Here is a 20,998-nt window from a genome sequence, read left to right as displayed (position 1 = left end):
ACAAACACTCGTATTTGTTGGTGATATTAGCGTTATCAATATCATTTTATTACAATTGGATTTACTAAAACAAATGAGAGTAAACATTGATACGAGTTAATAAGGAATGAAGCCCCCATACCATGAGGGTTTAAAATAACAGCACTTTGGTAGGGTTCAAAGCGACGTCCCAAAAGAGGATCTCTCCCGGTTGAACCGGTCCGGTCCAGTCCAGTTTTAAGAGAACTGATTGTAACTTTCCAACGAAATTCATACTAGTCACACCTCGATCACTTTGCACGAGGCTTAACATGATCGATTGATACAAGAATTTAGCAGTGGAAACTTAAAACAATTCACTATTGACCTGAAGTACAAGGGTTATACTGGAAAAACATAATGTACACACTCTTTTTAAAATAGTATGAATCATAAAATAAATTAAGAGTAGTAATCTTCTGCAACAAAATCTTCATAATTCATAAAATTAAAAATTAAAAAAAAAACGGCCCCTTCTCGATTCAGTTTCTTACGGTCCTCTTCAACAACCACAAGAGATGCATGCTTAAAAGACGCACATCAGTTTCACTAGTGAGTTGGGTAACAAATATTTAATCAAAACTTGTACTAGCTCTTTGCATTTCATGTATTAAATGCAACCCATCTGTGAGTTTAACACTATATATTTACCACCCATAGATCTTACACGACTCAACTACTACATTAATGCATATCCACGGCTTACCTCGCTTCATGGTTTTATGCCTGTTCGTCACTATGTATATATTCTCATTGCACGTAGCTATGAATATGGTTCGTACTGATTACACCAATATGCAGGGTCGTCTGGGGTGCGGTTGGACCGTTGATAAGGGCACGTAATTTTTTTTTCAGGGTGGCTTGAACGGTCACGAATCCTCCAAATGGACTACGGGTTAAATTCACCACATCGGGGTACACTCGTCTTTCGATCCGGGAAAAACCCTCACCTAAGGTCAACACCCGTAAACACTCGTCTGAAGGCACGACAGTGCGATGGAATTTTTTTACATGTATACTTTTATATATACATTTAAAAATATAAAACTTATAAAAATATAATTTGATATTTACCATCTTGTAATTATTGGACTCTGAAAGTTTTTTTTATCCATAACTATTTAATCAAGTTTAAATTATTAGGCCCAACCTAGAAACTAAAAAAAAATAAAAATTAAATACAAAATAAAAAGAAATAGTAGCCGATTGACATTCTTCCTTGGCTCCTTCATTCTTTGCAAATGCTGAATAACGACCAACCTAGGCGACCACAACCGTTGGTTCGTCATTGATCACCAGGCTCCTCCGCGGTTGACCAAGCCAACCATCAAGGACCAAGGTATTTTTTTTAATTTTTCTGATGTTAGAAGATCAGCTTCACGAATCATCGGTTAGTCGTTAACTATTATTGTATATGAAATTAATAATATACATGTTTGAATGCTTTTATATTATCATGTTTAAATGTTTTTATATTATTTTTTGAAACAGCTAACGTCATAAAACCCACATTAGCAAGCAGCTAAAGGGGAAACAAAACTAAAATTACATCATCGAAAACGGCTTTTTAACCAACCAACAAAACTTATTCTAGCTTTAGAATACCATAAAAATGAATGATTTAACAATACCATCAAGGACCAAGGTTCATCATTGATCACAAGGCTTCTTCGCGGTTGACCAAGCCAGCCATCAAGGACCAAGGTATTTTTTTTAATTTTTTTCTAATGTTAGAAGATCAACTTCACGAATCATCGGTTAGTCGTTAACTATTATTGTATATGAAATTAATAATATACATGTTTGAATGCTTTTATATTATCATGTTTAAATGTTTTTATATTATTTTTTGAAACAGCTAACGTTATAAAACCCACATTAGCAAGCAGCTAAAGGGGAAACAAAACTAAAATTACATCATCAAAAACGGCTTTTTAACCAATCAACAAAACTTATTCTAGCTTTAGAATACCATAAAAATGAATGATTTAACAATACCATCAAAGATAGAATCACGTTTATTTAGGCTTGTAGCGAAAATCGTGTCATTTTTATGCTTCCAAATCACCCACCAACTAGTCATGATAATAACATCCATAATCAATATTCTTTCTTTACTAATAGTAATAGTATCGATCCAAAAGGTCAAATATGAAGAAGCTAAAGATCAAGGAAAAGTCAACCTGAGCCAACGGGCCACCGCTTTCCAAATCCGAAAAGCCAAACTGCAATCTCCAAACATATGCTCAATCGTCTCAACTTGCCTCGAGAAAACCGAACACGGAATCCAAGGAATATCCAACCACGAATACATAAATCTATGGTCATAGGAAAATGGTCTAAAAGAATTCTCCATGCCAAAATATTAACTTTCATAGGAAGCATCCGGTTCCACCTAGTCGAAGCTTCTGCCTCCGGGAGAACGTTTAAGTCAGTCACATTTCTAAGAGATTGAATTGAAAATTCCTTTTCTAACTCCAATTCTCAGTTCCAACTATCTGGATCTTTATTTAAATTAACCCATTGAATATAATGACACAATCACTCAAATCCTCAAGTTAGGATTCCTTAGCAACCCCCCCCCCCCCTTCCAATATAGTAGGCCAACGCACGACCACTCCCATACCCCATTAAATCGCTTTCTTAAACATGCACCTAGTTTTGCATGTGTTTTTTTTAAACTCGCCTATCTTGTGATACTACAAATCTTTTCTTTGTCTTCTTATCAAAAATTAACGGGTCACCACATAACCTATTAAGTTATAAATATAGTATATTTTAGTTTCTAGGTTCCGTTTAGTCATTAGTAATTTCTTAACACTTAATTTTGGCTAGTTAATGGTTAGCGCGAGTTCTATACATGTTCAATAGCTTACATGGACCCTCTTTCTATTATATCCAAAAGGCCTTACAAGTCTATATTGAATATCCAACTACTCATATCATATGACCTGCAGTGACTGTCTGCCAAGGCCGTCTCTTCTAGGGTTATACGACATGTACTACAGAAAACCTCAAGATTGTACGAACCGTATAGATTTCTGATAAATTCTAAGTGTTTCGAGTGATCATCCCTAAATCCAAATCATGCAAAATAGTCAAGTTTCTTACCTAAAAGATCAAGATTAACACTTTTGAGTTTTGACCTATAGCTTGAATCCTACATGCAACAAATACATACCTCAAGACTTCATAACCTTGAGTTTTGATAATTGAATCCTAACATTTGAGGATTTCTAGGTCGGATTGTTTAGGTTTTTACTAAGAAAAAAAAAAGTAAGCCAATAACCGACCCATTTAACTGACAACCCTAGCTTAAACGAGTCATAAATGGGCTAGTAAGTTGAGTGATAGTATGAAGTCAACCCGATAATGACCCGCTTATCAAATCCTAAAACAAGAATCTTGATAAACATGTCGACATTCGAGTGGTATTTTAAGAAAAAAAAATAACGAATAAAAGTGAATCTAAAGAATCCCACCAAACCAAACATGTTAAAATGAGTGTTTTGATGTTTTATCATTTGTAACGAGTGTGTGGAGAACAGTGCTTCCTCTACTTCCTTCTAGACGCCTCTCTCTACAAACGGTAAGTGTTTAAATCATCATCTCTGTTTCTTAACTTATTATGCACACACAACCGCTGTTTGAATCCTCCAAATTCACGTAATTTGCACGCATGCGGATGGATTGGTTTATCTTTCAGCTTATAAACATTCGATCGGACTAATTCGATTTGATTCGTTTACGAATTGGAATTTGAGGATTATATTCGATCCGACTAATTCGATTCGATGGTTTTGAAGTTTAGAGTTAGTGAATTTTAATTTTGAATCAAAATTGATATCAATACCTTGTGTTTTGATACTGAAATTTGAATTTTAGGCAAGAACAGGGTAAAACCTTTGATTTATACATGAATTTAGGGTTTTATGTCACAGTAATGGTAACTAGCGAAAACCTGCAAGCTGCAGCGGGGGCGCGGCAGGAATTCGGTCGGTTCAGTTTGCTACGGTACCAGTACGATGCCTGCATTCGCTATAGCAATCGAAAAAAAACCCAAAATAAATAAAGTAGTAATATGTTCAAAAGAATATTGAAAAAAAAAACCCAAAATAAATAAAAGTTGTAATATACGGTATCGAAACATGTTTTAAAAATTATTATTTAAAATTAAGTAATTAAAATAAGAGTAAAACAACATAATTAAAAACAAAGCAACCAAAAAATACTATTTTGGATACAAATACCAAAAATGCACTATAAATATTGTATATATAATATCTTGATCCATAAACTGTTTTATGGTTTTTAAACAGCAGGAGCAGATAATCTTGTGTTGTGATAATCAATGGCATTAGTTCCAACAACCGAGACCGATTCTGCTGCTGTGTTCACTGAAGTCAACATGGGTTCCCCTGATTCGGGCTCAACGGTTCGGGCCACTGTCGTCCAGGCTGCAACTATCTTCTATGATACCCCTGCTACCCTCGGTTTGGGCCACATTTGTTTTAAACTTGCTATAGTTATAATTTATTATGTTAATGGATAAATGTTGATTATGGTAAGTTGAGTTGTTAATTGTATGAATTACAGATAAGGCTGAGAGGTTACTAGCTGAAGCTGCTTCATACGGGTCACAACTAGTTGTGTTTCCTGAAGCGTTTATTGGTGGTTATCCTCGCGGGTCGAGTTTTGGTGTGACAATCGGTAATCGTACGCTTAAGGGGAAAGAAGATTTCAGGAAGTATCATGCTGCAGCCATTAATGTACCTGGTATAACTATGCAAATATTGTTGCAAGTAAATAGGTTGAGTAGAAATCGCGCCGTTAATTGAAATAACCAACCCGTTTAATTTACCGTTGGTTCAATTTTGATTTTTCAAAAAACCAAGTTCGGTTTCAAAAGCCAAAGTTCGGGCTTGGACAGTGTTAACCGACCTGTAAAATGTTATATCGGGCGAAAAATGCTACTGTGCCATTAATATTTTGTATATTATATTTATATATATTTTTTGTACATATATCTTTATTAATTTCATCACAGTACTGGACTGAAACAACTAGTTTGGCCACTATTGGGCTAAAGTCCAAAAAAATTGGCCGAAAGTAAAACCGAGCCAAAATGATCAGTTTTTCATTTCTAGATAACCTAGATTTCAGTTTTAGTTAGGCATGTGCATGACTCGGTTTTAGGTTCAAACCAAAACAAAAGCCGAAAATTTTGTGTTTTGAGTTTTTGAAAACTGGCCGGTTTTAGTTTTTCGACTGTGATTTTTGTATCAGTTTGGTTTTTCTATTTTACCATTTGAGCTGGAAAAGTTGGCCTGTAATAATGAATTTGGGACTAAATCTGCTAATTAATGATTAATTGTTTATTATACGTCAGGCTAAAAGATTTTGGTTAACACTATTTGTTACTATTTATTAAATTCTTATAAATTACTTAGCATTCAAAATAATATATGAAAAGTTTTTTGGTCCCAATTTTTGTATTGTGTTCGATTCGGTTTTACCATTTGGGCTGGGAAATTTTGGGCCAAAAAAAGTTGGCTCAAAATAATGAGAAATTTGGGGCTAAATTGTTTTGCTAATCAATGATTAATTGTTTACTGTAACATCTGGCTAAAATATACGTGTTACACTATTTATTAAATTCTTATCAACTACTAAACATTCAAAATGAAAATCCACATACTTGGCCCGCTTTTTTTCTTTTTATTACTTGCAAAACCGAATCGCAAATTCAGTTTTCACGAAAATATAAAACCAAGTTCTCGGTTTTTGTTTGGGTTCGGTTATTGCACCCCTAGTTTTAGTTCAAAAGCGACCTAAACCGACCCCTCATGCTAACCCTTAAAATAACTACCGTCAAGAAAATAATTCTATTTTTCATTGCGTTAGCTGTTAAGTGGGTTTTTGGTGATAAATGCAAGCCCGGAAGTTGACCGATTGGCTGCAATGGCGGGAAAATATAAAGTTACTTTAGTTATGGGAGTTATAGAGAGAGATGGATACACTCTCTATTGTTCCGTTTTGTTTTTTGATAATCAAGGATGTTATCTTGGTAAGCACAGGAAGCTTATGCCAACAGCTTTGGAGCGCATAATTTGGGGCTTTGGTGACGGGTCAAATATACCTGTTTTTGATACCCCGGTTGGAAAAGTCGGTGCTGCTATTTGTTGGGAGAATAAAATGCCATTGTTGAGGACCGCAATGTATGCTAAAGGTTTGTTTTATATTTCAACTTAGAAGTAACAATTTGTATTTTGTTTTTTTGTGAATGACTCGGTTTTGGTTATGATTTATGTCAAATATTCAAATGGGCTGAATCAAAAAGTTACTTGAAAAGAAAACGATCGATCAAATGGTCCAAAGTGCCATAAAGTTCATTTTAACTTATTAGTGTTCTTATATAGGTTTTATTATATCTCAACCTACATAGTCAAATAAAAAAAAATAGCTATAAGAAATCGGATCGAATGGGTTGAATGTTTAAAGTGCATTTTATAGCGCATAACATACTATATTTGTATTTAAAAATTTAAATAATTATTGTAATAATATCATGTTTATCATATGTCGAGAATTAACTATCTATAAAAGAATTCTAAAACTTGACGGAATTTGTAGTCCTGCCTAAGGGTGTGAATTTGTGACATAACGTGGGTATGGGTTTAGACTAAAGGTTTCGGGTCAAATCTCGGGTCAAGCCCTCAAACACCTTTACCTACACTGTGTGTGTTCGTGCCAATCTAACAGGTTTGCGAAATGACCCGATTACCGTTTATTTATTTATTTTTTGTTTTTTATATGTGCTTATTTAATTTAATAACTTCAATTACTTGGGCTTCTTTATACATAATTGCATCAAAAATAAAAATAATACGTGAATCAAAATTTTTAAGTATTAGTTTGAAAAAAAAAAAGATTAAATGAAATTATTTTTCCGATTAAACCGGTCATGTTCGTGTCAGCCAACGAATACGCATATTGTGCTCGGGTTAATGTGTGTGGACACGATTTTCGGGTTAGTGTTGTGTTCGAGTTCGTGTTATGTTTTGGCCTGAATTAAAGTTGCTGCTTGACCTGTACAAGAAATTAGTTACAACTTTTTGTAGTTATTTTTATTAACTATTATGTTTATTGTTAAACAGGGATTGAAATATATTGTGCACCAACAGCTGATTCAAGGGAAGTTTGGCAAGCATCAATGACACATATAGCCTTAGAGGGTGGATGTTTTGTTTTATCCGCAAACCAGTTTTGTAGACGAAAAGATTATCCCCCTCCCCCCGAATATGATTTTATTACTGGAACCGATGAACTCACACCCGAATCTGTAGTTTGTGATGGTGGCAGTGTTATCATTTCACCATCAGGAGCCGTTCTTGCGGGCCCGAATTATGATGGTGAAGCACTAATTACAGCCGATTTAGGTACGTTCAAAATGTTTGCATTAGAGGTGATAAATTGTGCTGGTTAAAATGGGTTACTTTTAGTGCTGGTTAAATGTAGGGGTGTTTATGAGATGAGACGTGTCCGAGCTTGACTAGGCTCGAGCTCGGCTCCTGAATCGTGAGTAATTTTTCAAGCTCGAGGTTGGGTCAGGCTCGACTCGTTTACTGTTTATTATCTATTATAAAGGCATTTATGATTTTTATTGTATATATTCTAATTAAAAGTTTTATACATAATTATACATAACATAATATATATTATTTGTTAATTTATCATAACTTCATGCATTTTAATGATTATTATGTGAATATATATTTAACATGTTAAATAAAAGTTTTATAAATAATAGGCTTGTTTAGGCCCACGATCCAGCTCCAACACGATAGGTGAAGCTCTTGCTCGGCTCGGTTATTGTTTATTTTCTAATTTAAGTACATTTATAATTATTTTGTATATATTTTACTTATAATATGTATATGTAACATAATATGTAGCATTGTTATTTTTATCATAATTTTATACATTATAAGAATTATTATCTAAATATATATTTTATATATTAAATACAAGTTGTATAAATAATAGGTTTGTTTAGACTTGCAAGCCACCTCGAGCTCAATAAGTGAAGCAGGCCCAGCTTCGTGGCTTCGTTTATTAAACAAGTTTATTTTTAGGCTTGAACTCAGGCACATGCTCTTTTAAGCTCGGCTTGATTCAAGCTTTTAGGACCCCTAGTAAAATGAGACGGATCAGCAACCCATAAACGTGTTTTATCAGTTTATTACAATTAAACACATTGTTTTAAAGATTCTTGACGGTTTAAATGGCTAACATTTGGCATAGATCTTGGTGAAATTGCTCGGGCAAAGTTTGACTTTGATGTGGTTGGGCATTATGCAAGACCCGAAGTGCTGAGCTTGATTGTGAGAGACGATCCAGCAACCCCGGTTTCGTTCACATCAGAGGGTTCTCACAAATAATAATTTTCTTTTATGTGTCAAGTTGATAATTTGATGAAAAATAACGTTTTTTATGCGCTTTTTCGATGATAATAAATGAAAACTTTTGTATTGATTTAAACGCTTAATCGAGCAGATTACATATAGCATCGAAGGTATTTCAAGAAAGAATGGAACCGGATACTATACGGTCTCTTAGATCTTTGATCATTTTGTATCTCTCCATTTCATCTTCATACTCTTTGGTTGTAGATGAACCAGAAAACCCTAAAATGCTCGCTTCCAAACACTTATTTAACTCGCCGCTCACATTTTTCATATCGAACCCAAATTCCCACTCGATGCAATCGGAGTTACGCCCAACAACCTCATTTTGCGCGTTTGTCATTTCAGCATTTATAACTTCAACGGCGTCTTCGTCATTGACCATTTTTCCTATGACATTTTTGTTTTCGCCTTTATTGTAATCGGTGCTTTGATACCATGATAAAACTTTGGGTGTTATATGGTACATGCTGTTATCGGCTTCCAAAATCTCCTCGAGGTCACGTGCTAGAATATCCACTTGTTTATGTTTATCCTCGTACTCGTGTTTTGCATCTATGAGCTTCATGTGAACACGTTCCTCACGTAACATATCAGCCACACGAAGCATTTCTCTCTCTTCTTCTATCTCCGCACGAACCCTTTCGGATTCTTTCTTTAGTTCTTCAAGCTCAACTCTATGTTCTTCAATGCTATGAACCATCTTTTGGCATAACCGATCCAAAACCTCGGTTACTTGTTTCTCTGATTCCGCTTCTTGTGTGACCTTTGCTAAAGATGACTTTGTGTTTGACAGCTCTCGGCCTAGTTTCTTGTTCATCCGCTCAGCTTGTCGCCTAAGTTTCCTTTCGGTCTCTAGTTCTCGTGATATGGTTTTGACTGCAAACCGGATCTTGTCTTGCTCTTCGGATTTGTGAGCACTTTGGTTTGATCGTTGTTCTAGGATTAACTTGTTGACGTGAGACCGGGCCTTGTTGAGCTCGTGATTCAGTGTTGATGCTAAGGAAATGCTCGATGGATGGTGGTTAGTGTGGTTCGTGTCGGTGGTCCACATGTGAGCTAGAAGTTTGAGTATTTCTTTCGATACTGTGAGCGAGTGCTTGATTTCATCCAACCCATGAGTCGATTTTAGCACACGGTCTTTGGTTAGGGTTTCTATCTCGCCATAAGGTCGTGGTTTTTCCTAACAACAAAAAAAATAATAGTTTTTAGTTCAATCTTTACAAACAAATCTTTTTACTACAATAGTTCACGCTACAAGGTTTATAAATCGTTAAAAATGATCAAACCGTTCAATATGAAGCAAGTCAGTTGGTTTGAGGTTCAAACGGTTTGGTTCGGACGGTTTCCATTTCAATGGCTTGGTCCATCTATAACTTAGAACCGGTTATTTAACTTTTATCATTTGTAATAGTTATACATATGTGTTATAATTATAAACCACTTTGTCGTTATAAAATTTGTTCAGCTCGGCAAATCAAACCATTTAGCCGCCAAACCGGTGAAACTAGCCCACTTGGCCTAACCGTTAAACCTGGCTGGTTTGGCTTGGCCTATTGTTCTCCAAACTTAAAGTTTTAGCCTTTTTTTTTCATTTTTCTTTTTTACAGCGCCTTAAATTACACTTTTTTTTTGTCGCTTACGGGATTTGAACCCTGGCCGCATTCAGTTAACGGTATTGCTTGGAAATGGCTAAAACAGACTTAATTGTTCCATCAATGATGGCACGTAACGTATAAAGGTAAAACAATTATTAGTTGCATTATATTTAATATCATTGAATGTAACTTAATGAAATGGGGACACCATTTTATGTGGAGACTGGCCCAAAGCTTGGAGACAAAGTTACAAAATAATGTAACGATCGGGCTGCATGTTAACATAATCATTTATTATTAGAAAAAAATTAAATTATCCTTCTGGAATTCTACTTAGAAATCATTTTAACAGATATTTGTCCATTAAAATGTATTAAGTAATAATTAGGTGATGGAATATGCATTTTTATTTATGGACCAATCGCCAATGCTTATTCTATCCATAAATAAAACGCATATTTTTTTAATTCACCTATGACAAAAGCCGCATATTAACATCTAGACGTGCTTTATGCAATCGAATAAAATCACATGATTTTATTAAACATTCCAACTAAAAACAACACATTGGTAGAGACTTTACATGATCGAACCTTTCTCAAGCTCTTTAAGCTTCTTTTATCGAATAACAAAACGACATATCATGTGGCATATCGTGTAAAAATGCAAATTTGAGTAAAAGGTGAAATTATAAATATGCAATCCGACACGGAATGTGTAGTGTTCTTATTGTCTAAAAAGCTTAAATGGGGTAAAAGAAAAGGTAAGAGTTAAAAGGTAGTTTGAAAAGGGTAAAAATCTAGTACCACGAAAGTTTAAACCGTGCAAGTCTTTTTTTTTTTTTTTTCTGTCAGTTTTTAACGAGTTTCTTGCCAATAATGTGATTTTTTGTTAATTTTTTTTTCTTATTATTAAATGTGATTAAAATAACCAATTGAAAGATTTTTGGTGCATATAATCTTTTGAAGTTTGAACTCCATACTTTAGATTAGCTAAAATTCAACAACGAATTCAGAGTGTGACCCCACTATTTTCTGTCTCTCTGACTTATAGTGCAAGGGGTATGCACAAAAACAACAAATAATTAATACGTACCATTTAAAAAATAGGGATTTTATGTTAGGATTCTATTTTCTTCAAAAATAAAAAAGTCGTTATAAACATGTTATTGTACAACAACTTGTTTAAACATTTGTTTTGTATAGAATACATAACTTCTATGTAATTTATGATTCCGTGAAAACCGGCCCGAGATCTCGACAAATGTTCCGAGCTGTCATATCAAATATGACATAAACAATAGTAGAACATAGACCGAAAATCATGTCAAACACATGAAACCAAACATAATACATGTATTTACGGGTTAACATAACACGACATGTTTAACTAAAAATATTCATGTGCCCGATCTAAAATGAGTCGAATCTACTTAAACTAAACAAAACCCTTTGAATTTTATGTTATGTTCTGTTCTTGTTATATCACAACCTTGAATCTTTGAATTATACTAAGCACAAATTTTTTGATATAAATAATTTTATTGATATTAATTTTGACATATAAAAAAGTCAAAATTACCTCATATGGTTTTGCATGGTAAGTCAATGGCATTCCCCCAAAGCTATTGTCTTTCTCCATAAAGCTACAAGATTGTCTGTATTGTGGATTTATTACCTGCAAAGCGCCAAAACGTTACAGACACGTGGGCATGTGTGAAGTAATTTTTAAACATTTGTATGAAATTTATAAGTCAATCCAGAAATTTTTGTAATGACTCAAATCAGTAAAATAATATTAAAATAATCAATTATAAGAAACACAAAATTCTTCAAAAAAACATATCAAAACCATAAGTTGAATAATAGGCCAAAAATATGTTTACAAAAACAACTTATAAATATATAATTGTTGAATGAGTGTCGAAGCTTAGGGGAACCCTTGTGAAATCAAATTTGAGTTGACTTGACTCATCTATAATCCGAACGGAACCATTGTCAATTTAAACTTGAGTTGACGTGACTCATACCCTCTAATCTGAGCCAGAAGATCAGTTTGTACTCCCACAATGCGAGCCTAGTGGTGTCCCACTGGCCAACGAGGTTATTTATTTTAAGGATTTAATATGTTTGTTTTTACGTAAGTCTACAATAACACGTTAACTATAATCTCGGGTTATATAAATTTCAAAAAGAACATAATATTAAATCACCGTATACAATCTAATTTGGTTCGAGTTTTTATTAAGCTAAGTAGTAAGTAATGTAAATTGCGAACAAGTTACAAGACACAACTTACTTCACCTATGCTATTCTAAGTTTAAACCCACCACCTTATTTTCCTAAAATGTTGTCATAAACTTCAATTTCCTAGAAAATAAAATATATAGACCTTGTTAAAAGCATCAACTTGCTATTAGAAAAATAACAAACAACATAAGTGGAAAATGCATATCATAAAACTATACATTAAAAGTTACCAAACACCTTAATTTACTAAATCACCAAAACAAACCTCGGAAACCGAAACCTTGCCAGGGGAGCTGCCGGTTTTGTTTCGAAATCGATCAACATTCGTACTAGATTTCTCCAACTGATTGACACATTTCTCATTTCGTGGCGAATCAGTTTTTTCAACCGAATATTGCGCTAGAGTATTGTTTGCAAATGGTGATGATGAAGCCGTTGGAGACCGACGTTTTCTGATCTTGGATGGCATATCTGAGGCCCTGATATCCATATAGGGATCGAGGGTTTTAAGAAATGAAGATTTTGAGTGAGAGAAAGGAGAAGGTGTTTGATGATAAAATGCCAAAGGGAAGAAGTGGCAAATACATGAATATAACGGGAACATGCATGTGGAAATGGACGGCTGGGATGTTGGATGGAACGAGGGTACCCACATTTATGATTTATTGGCATTTTTTATTCCTCCTAACACGTTATATTGTTTGTTTTAATGTTTCGATAATTATTGGTTTTCTATGATTTTGTTGTAAAATAATGTAGACAATGGAAATGGGAATACAGAAGTATAAACAATTATTTATTTCAAAATAAAGTTACATAATACATATAGTTAAAATAAAAAATATACATTTTAGTGTAACTTAAATTAATCTTTTATGAAGTCATAGGATATTTACATTCACTATGCGCATTGTATTTTCTTTTCTTTTCCTAATGAATGATGATGAAATCATTCGAGTATTTGAGTCGATGTGAACTAATCTCAAGAACCAATTTAAGAAGTTTCTAAGTTTGCTTAAGTGAAAATTTGACGGTATTTACTAAGGCATTCTCTATATAGTATTCAAGTTTCAAGAAGTAAAGTGGCAAAATTATAAAATAAAGAAAAATATATACCGCTAACTTGGGTTGTGGCCTTGAAAGAGTTTTGAAATATATGTTCTTATCAGTTGTGAGTCGTTCATCCTGAACCAGAGCCAACTAAAAATACAACAGGGAAATTAGGTTTGAAAAAAAAAAATAGAGCCCGGCCAACCCAGGTAATCCCCCATAACAGCAATCGGTACCGAACTCATCTAGTTGCCCTTATCTATTGGTATTTTACTTTTAAGGTATATTGTAGTCGGCTGGCTTTATTCTGAGTTGACTAGTAAGTAGTAATAACATGCATACTTCAACCATCTCTAGAAGACACCCAACTCACTCTTGGTAAATTTTATTCTTTTGAAAAATGCTTTGGTATTTTAGTTGCATATAGGGGTGGCAAATGTGACCTATTAGGTTAAATGAGTTGTAATAAAATATATATAATAGATCCAAATGAGTCAAACTAAAAAAACGAAATGATTGAACGGGTCAAAACTGATTGGGATTTCTCGAAGTTTATTTTTAATGAAACGGAAAAAACGGAGGAAACATTTTTGTCTTTTTACTTTTTTAGTTTTTGATTTATATTTCGAGTTATGATTTTTAAATTATTATTTTTTTGAATTTTTTAATGAGGGTTTTTTTAATGGGTCAAAATGATTGAGATTTCAGAAACCCCTCGTTAAAAAATTAAAAAAAATAATTAAAAAATCATAACTCGAAATATAAATCAAAAATTAAAAAACTAAAAAAAACTAAAAAGTTTCCTCAGCTTCATTACATAAAAAAAATGTCAACCAGTTTTGACTTGTTTTAATTCTTTTTTTTTTGTTTGACCCATTCTAACCCATTATATACATTTTGTCACCCCTAGTTGCATACTCAGTTTGAGACCGGCCCATATAACATTATAAATATATCATGCATCCAAAACCAACTATACTCGTTTTGAATGTATTACTAATTATCATCAACTCATATCTTTTATACCTTTAATGCATTGAAATTTGTTTTGATTTTATTTCAATACCATTTTATAGAACAAAGATTATATCTTACTAACATATCTAAATGATATATCAAGTTGTGAATGAACAATAACACCTAAACATGGCACTTTTGGACATAAATTTTCATTGATACAAGGTTACCAACAATGTGAAACTACAATTTACATCATTGTTAAAATTGACAGTTGTTAATGCAGATCCTGATAGTAAGAATTGTTATCAAAATATAAACCCCTAAGGAATTTTAAAATTCAAAAAAGTGATCATTACTTATATAGTATTGTCACTTACATGTTTTTGTTATCCATGTGCAATAAATCAAAAGATATAGTACAAATACATTTTGTATTTTGGAGTATATATTTTTTAAGAGTGGATTTGACTATAGCTAATTGTGTGCCTACTCGTATAGGTAAGTGACTATTCGTGGTTTGTTATAAGTTTGTAATTGTCATTTCAAGACATCATGTATTCATGCATACATACACCGATAGACATTTTATCTCGGTTAATCACGACTTAAATGCTTAAAATTTTTAAATCTAAGACTTGGGCACTATGGTTTAACTATATTTGATTTGCATTTGGTTCTTTCTGTTTTATAACAACTCTTTTAGCTCTTGATCGAATATATTGTTGGAATTGCCTGAAATTTTGCCTGGTATACCAAAAATGTGTGTCATTTACGCTGGAACCATGACTTTTTTAGTTGGAGTCGTCATAAATCTCTTTAGTCTACTGGTTACAACCATTAGATTGAACTCATGTACATCTTTAAAAAAAAAAAAAAAAAAGAACCCTCATATTATTATATAAAAATGTCACTTGCCGCTACTAAATCACCGCCCCCACGTTAAACTGATGGAGGAACGATCAGTTGATCATCTTTACTCCTTTGGATGGGCTTTCTCATGAGTTGAAATTCTAAGTAAGACATAAGAACCTCGGTTTTAGAATCCTTTTTGGACTATCTAAAAGGTTGAGTCGTCCCTCATCTCGATAGATTTTTAAAAAATCCTCACAATTATGAATAAGATGTTTTTTTTATAATTTGATCATCGTGAGTGTGAGGAAACAATAATTACGATAATCTATAGAGAAAAGAAACATAAGTCTTCAGATACCTGTTATCCTTAAAATATAATATAAGGGTAAAGAATAGTTATAATTTTTGATTATTGCGTGATCCATCCGCGCCCCGCTGTCTCTAGTCACAACCGCCAATAATGCCACGCAAAGAATATATCACGTGACTCGTTAATTTAAATACTTTTTTTTTCTAAAACAATTCTTTTAATCATAATTCATGTTTTTTTTTTCAAAACTTGTTTTTACATGAACCCAATTAACAATGTTTTTAAAGCAACACGTATTGTTCTGTTACTCGATCTCATAGCCCGTTTTGCCCTGCATATTAATGAATAAATCGGTATGAAATCTTAGAACATCACCAATATATTCTCTCTCTCATATTCTCTCTCATGTCTCTTACATGGCCCCTTACATACAAGTTTTTGAAGATTCTTCACCAAAGAGACAAAGACTTTACTTTGCATTCCCTCATCCACCTTATAATCTCTCCCCTCCAACTCATCTTCTCTCTCTCAAGAATCTTTAAAGACCCCCAATTGGAATTGGTCTTTAAAAATATCTAATGTTCCTGTTGATTACGGACACTAATGAATGTAGTAGCTAGTAGCAGGAGGTAGGTAATAGTCATAGGTAGGGAGCTCATAACTGTTTTGTGACTTTGTGTCATGGTCATGTTCGGTATCAATAATACTCAATTACTCATGTATCTATACAAATGCAAACATATTACAAGACACTTAAGCAAAAACAAAAGAGAGGAGACATAAAAAGAAGGCGATTTGAGTGGTGACTAATATATAGATAAGGCCTCTATACCCTAAGGATACCAAGATCGAGTCCCACTAGCTCTAACCCTTCCGAGGTCATACATCATTAGGCTATGGGCCGTACTCCCCACTTCGCTTTCTTTCATTTTGTGTCACGTCAGCGTTACATTACACTCCATTCTACTCCACTCTCTTCTCTTCATCATGGGTTAAATTGGACGGGGTGATTCATGAGGAGAAGCCCATGCAAATCTCCACTATGGGTGGCCCTCTATGAAGTGAGTGGTATTTCCCTTCGGCCCTCCTCCACCTAAGCACCGCGGCATAGCGTCATGTATACCACATATAGTCTTACTAGTTACTCCCCATCATCAAATTGATAGGTTCTTTGTCACATTGGAGTCTTGAATTTCCTTCCCAGATCAGCAAGGTTGGCTCAAGCCTATCATCAAAAAATAAAAAAAGTGAATATTCTTGTAACGGAAGTCGAAAATCGAAACAAATTGAGATTATAAATCTATTAGCATTGGCCTTAATACGCTAATAATGAGATATGGTTTATGAATACATTCTTTAAGTTTCATGTAGTTTGACTCATAGTTATTTAGTATATACACCACAATATTGGCTCAAACTTCGGTTTCGTTTCATGCCTAAAGCATAATCGAAAGATTATTTTAAAATCTATATATATAGTATCCAGTTCCATATCTATAATTGTTGTTCCTTGCATCTTGTCTTTTCCTAGCATTATTTCTTGTTTGCTAGACAAAGAATATCATTATCTAGCATGTGATGAGTTGTGTATTATTTTATTTATGACAACAATTACACGAATCAAACAAGATGTTATATATTCAAAGAGTAAATAACAATATTATTGCCACTCTACCTCTTATCGCTTAGCAAATTTACAATCTTTTGGCCTTTCTTGTTTGTACGCCAAAAGATCTTTGTTAGAGGAGGAGGCGCTGATGCCTTGCGTCATTGATGATTGTTTACTTAACTAGACTAGCCGCATCAGTATCGATATAATCTTTAGTCAGGGACGATCGGTCGATGGCTTGATACAACTCTTATTTATGTACAATGTTTATTATATAGAATTTGGCATTCTTTTTATACATTCATATGCTACTTACAAGGATGAGGGGTAACTAAGGGTACAAGCTGATCCTCAAATAAATACTTAATTATGATCAATTTATTGTTTTATTAATCATTTTATGTGATGTTGCAGTATTCGATATGCTTTCATATACACTTGTATTGTTGCCTATTAATACTTTTCATTTAAGTTAAATGCTACAAAATACAAACAATATCTAGTCGCATTGAACTAAAGGACTAACACCACATGGCCTTGTACTCTCTTGAGTAGGTCCAATTATCAATTATGTATTATTCTCGAGTGGACACTAAAATTTCAAGAATCCTCTAAGCGGCGAAAGTTTTTGTTGTTGACAAGAAAGAATTTGATCTTGGGTCCAAAAAGAAGCCTTCTGGCAACGTCTAGGCCTTGAGTCCGGAAAGAAGACTTGTGTAACATCCCGAAAATACCCTATTCAAGTTTTGGGCTAAAAATAACATTCTTGGAACTTAGAGGGTTTAAAATGAAATTTTTGGTTTTTAAGACCCATTGCGCTACGTGATGGGAAGATCATAGTCCTCATCGCGCTACGCGATGCAGTTTCCCAAGAATTTAGAAAAAGGGACGTCGCGCTACACGATGGTCCAAGTTTAAGAGAGTATCACGCTACCCGATAACCTCGTTAAGTAACTGGATCCACGTGTCCAACCATGTGTCAACACGTGGCAGATTCTGGTGAATTGCGGCGTCGCGCTACGCGATGGCCGAAGGAAAAGCCCCATCGCGCTACGCGATGGTGGCCAAAACTTGCCTATAAAAGGGGAGCTACTAGTTTGAACCAAAAGCATCCCAAAAACACCTCCACAAACACACACTTAGTATTGGGGAGCGTGTATGATCGTTGTGAGGTTCCGAGATCCTGATTTCTCATGATTTGTGAAAGAATTGAAGTTCTAACGTCCCGTAGATTCGTCAAACGAGTTAGAAGCAAGGATCTGACGGTTTAAGTTTCAGTACGTGATAGAAAGAAGAAGTGCTGCTCATACAAGCTTAGGCATATAACCTCCGAATACCCGTGTAAGGTAGGGGTTCTGCTTAAGTTATTATTTTATTATTATTATAATGGCTTAGACCATAGTCGGGGGTATAGCCCGAACCTTGATTACTGATAAGCATAATATACTTTTTCATAAGTAAAGGTTATAGTAAAGTATTGTTTCTTTGTGAATAAGAAACGTGAGAAATAAAATAATATTTCTTTATGATTAAGAAATATATATAAAGATTATAGTTAAATTAAAGTTTCTTCTTGAAGAAAAAACCAATATGGATGTTTCTTCCTAAAAAAGAAACATAGTATATGATTAATGAATAGACAAATGGACGTCCAAATGTTTTATAGAAAGAAATGATTTGTCAAGGTTAAGCTATACGAAATAGACTGTAGGTCTGAAGCTAGATCGTTGATCTAGATATTTATACAAAGGTTTTTCTAGTACTATAGGTCCGAGATAGAAAGAATGCAGAAATCAGTAAGATACACTGATCAAGAACAAAGATGAATACGCTAAACCTTTTATTATATGAGTATGTTTTATAGGCGTGAATACGTCCAACCTTTTTATGATTATGTTTACGACGTGAATACGTCTAAACTTTGATAGTGTGAATACGCTCAACCTTTTTATAGTATGAATATGTTTTATGACGTAAATACGTCTATGTACTGTTTTAAAGATTTACTATTTTAAAATATGGAGGGTTATCCATATGTAAAGAGTTAAGAAAGATTTTATATGAGGGTTGGTACGAATCCTCTATGTTTATGAAATGTTTACTCTTATAAACTATGGACTGTTATCCATATGTAAAGAGTTGTGAAAGTATTTGCATGAGGGTTGGTTCAAATCCTCTAAAACGTTTTGATACAAGGTAGTATTAAACACTCAGGCTAAAATACATGTGTCTATGTCCATACATATATGATTTGTAGTGGGCACACTACAAACATACTGACCATGAGGCAAGTGACTGTCTCTAGGACAAGTGAAGTCCGATTATGTGGTCTATTGGTATTTTTAGTTCCAATGAGATGGGATGAGGCCCACTGAGTCGTTGAATGCTATTGGTGTTGTGTCATTACGAAGGTTATTTTGTATTAAAGAATGTGATTATGATGAATTATGAAACCTTTTATTGAGTCAGCGTTATTCACTAGCATATCGTTGACGTATTTTCCCCACATTTCAGGGAAACAATAAAGGTTAGAACAGACAAGCAAGACGGATTAGAAGATTGAGAACACAGTCATTAGAGGTGATATGATGGCTCAGATATTTTATTTAAAATATTGTTAAGAATCATATTTTAAAAAGACAGGTAATTGAAATATCAAAAACGGGTATTCAATTCCCAAGATTTCAATACAATGATATTTTATTCAAAAAGTCTTCCGCTAAAAGAATGTAACTCTGATATATTTACAAAAGAGGTACCAACTATTGGTCATACGCCTAAGCCCTAGGTCGAGGTGTGACAACTTGGGAAAGATTTAGACCTTAAATCCCAAAAAAAGCTTTCTTGTAACAATTGAACATTGAGTCCGAAAACAAGTCTACAAGGACAAGATTTGGACATTGAGTCTCGAAGAAGCCTTCGGGCAAGAATTGGATCTGGAGTCCGAAAAGAAGTCCTATCAATGCAAGCAAAGCACAAGCCTAAGTGCCCAAAAACCATCACCCAAAAGTAAGCAAAAGTATGGGACCACCTAAGGTACTACACTAATGTTTAAGCAAAAGTAAGAAACTAATAACTTATGCACCATTATTCACCGATAACATTTGGTTTGAGCTTGGTATTTTTCTTTTTCTCCCCCTAAATTTTTACAGAAATTATGACACGAAAAAAAAAATTTATGTACACAATTTACACCTAAAAAATATCCAGACATCAAAATGCAGCATCTTAAGAAATCCCACAAGCACATTAAATCTGGCTATTCCGACCGGTTTTGTAAATAAGTCCACCACATTATTATCAGTGTGGACCTGTTCAAGTTGAATCAGTTTCCGGTCGTAACAGTCACGAATAAAGTGGACGTTGATGTCAATGTGCTTGGTTTTGGAATGCTGAACGGGATTTTTAACAATTGCAATAGCAGCATCATTATCACAAAATATGGGAGTGTTAAGAAATTCCAAACCGTAATCCAGCAATTGATGTTGCATCCAGATTACCTGTGAACAGCAAGCTGACGTAGCAACATACTCCGCCTCGACAGTCGAAGTGGACACCGTTTGTTGTTTCTTGCACTGCCATGAAATGAGACGATCTCCTAGAAACTGGCATCCGGCAGATGTGGATTTCCTGTCAATGTCATCTCCACCATAATTTCTATCAGCAAAAGCATAAAGGTCAAATTCTGAGTTTTTGGGATACCAGAGACCTAACTTCGGTTGTCCCTTCAGATATCTAAATATACGTTTAACAGCAATTAAATGAGAGAGTTTAGGATTAGCTTGGAAGCGAGCACATTGACAGACTGCAAACATGATGTCTGGACGACTGGCGGTGAGATACATCAGAGACCCGAACATCGATCGATAGTACGTTTGATCTACGGG

The 20,998-nt window shown here is 34.2% G+C and overlaps 2 protein-coding genes across 2 annotated transcripts; one reads left to right on the top strand and one right to left on the bottom strand.

Moving 5' to 3' along the window:
• The first annotated feature begins 4,365 nt into the window (after positions 1-4,365).
• On the top strand, positions 4,366-8,553 carry LOC143597191 (bifunctional nitrilase/nitrile hydratase NIT4B-like). The gene is made up of 5 exons (XM_077075767.1): positions 4,366-4,511; positions 4,615-4,813; positions 5,955-6,247; positions 7,176-7,457; positions 8,323-8,553. Exons 1-5 carry the CDS (start codon positions 4,370-4,372, stop codon positions 8,457-8,459), a joined length of 1,053 nt encoding a protein of 350 aa, XP_076931882.1. The 5' UTR covers positions 4,366-4,369; the 3' UTR covers positions 8,460-8,553.
• A 45-nt stretch (positions 8,554-8,598) lies between these two features.
• On the bottom strand, positions 8,599-12,820 carry LOC143597190 (uncharacterized). Its single transcript, XM_077075766.1, has 3 exons — positions 12,596-12,820; positions 11,663-11,758; positions 8,599-9,666 (listed from the first exon to the last, which is right to left on the bottom strand). The coding sequence occupies exons 1-3, from the start codon at positions 12,818-12,820 to the stop codon at positions 8,599-8,601; spliced, it is 1,389 nt and encodes a 462-aa protein (XP_076931881.1).
• Positions 12,821-20,998: the final 8,178 nt, after the last annotated feature.

The sequence above is a fragment of the Bidens hawaiensis genome, unplaced genomic scaffold (genome assembly GCF_021521415.1).
Source record: "Bidens hawaiensis isolate Kalapana, Puna unplaced genomic scaffold, B.hawaiensis_p1.1 tig00047704_1, whole genome shotgun sequence".
In the NCBI taxonomy this organism is placed as follows: domain Eukaryota; kingdom Viridiplantae; phylum Streptophyta; class Magnoliopsida; order Asterales; family Asteraceae; genus Bidens; species Bidens hawaiensis.
This window is presented reverse-complemented; position numbering and strand designations above follow the sequence as displayed.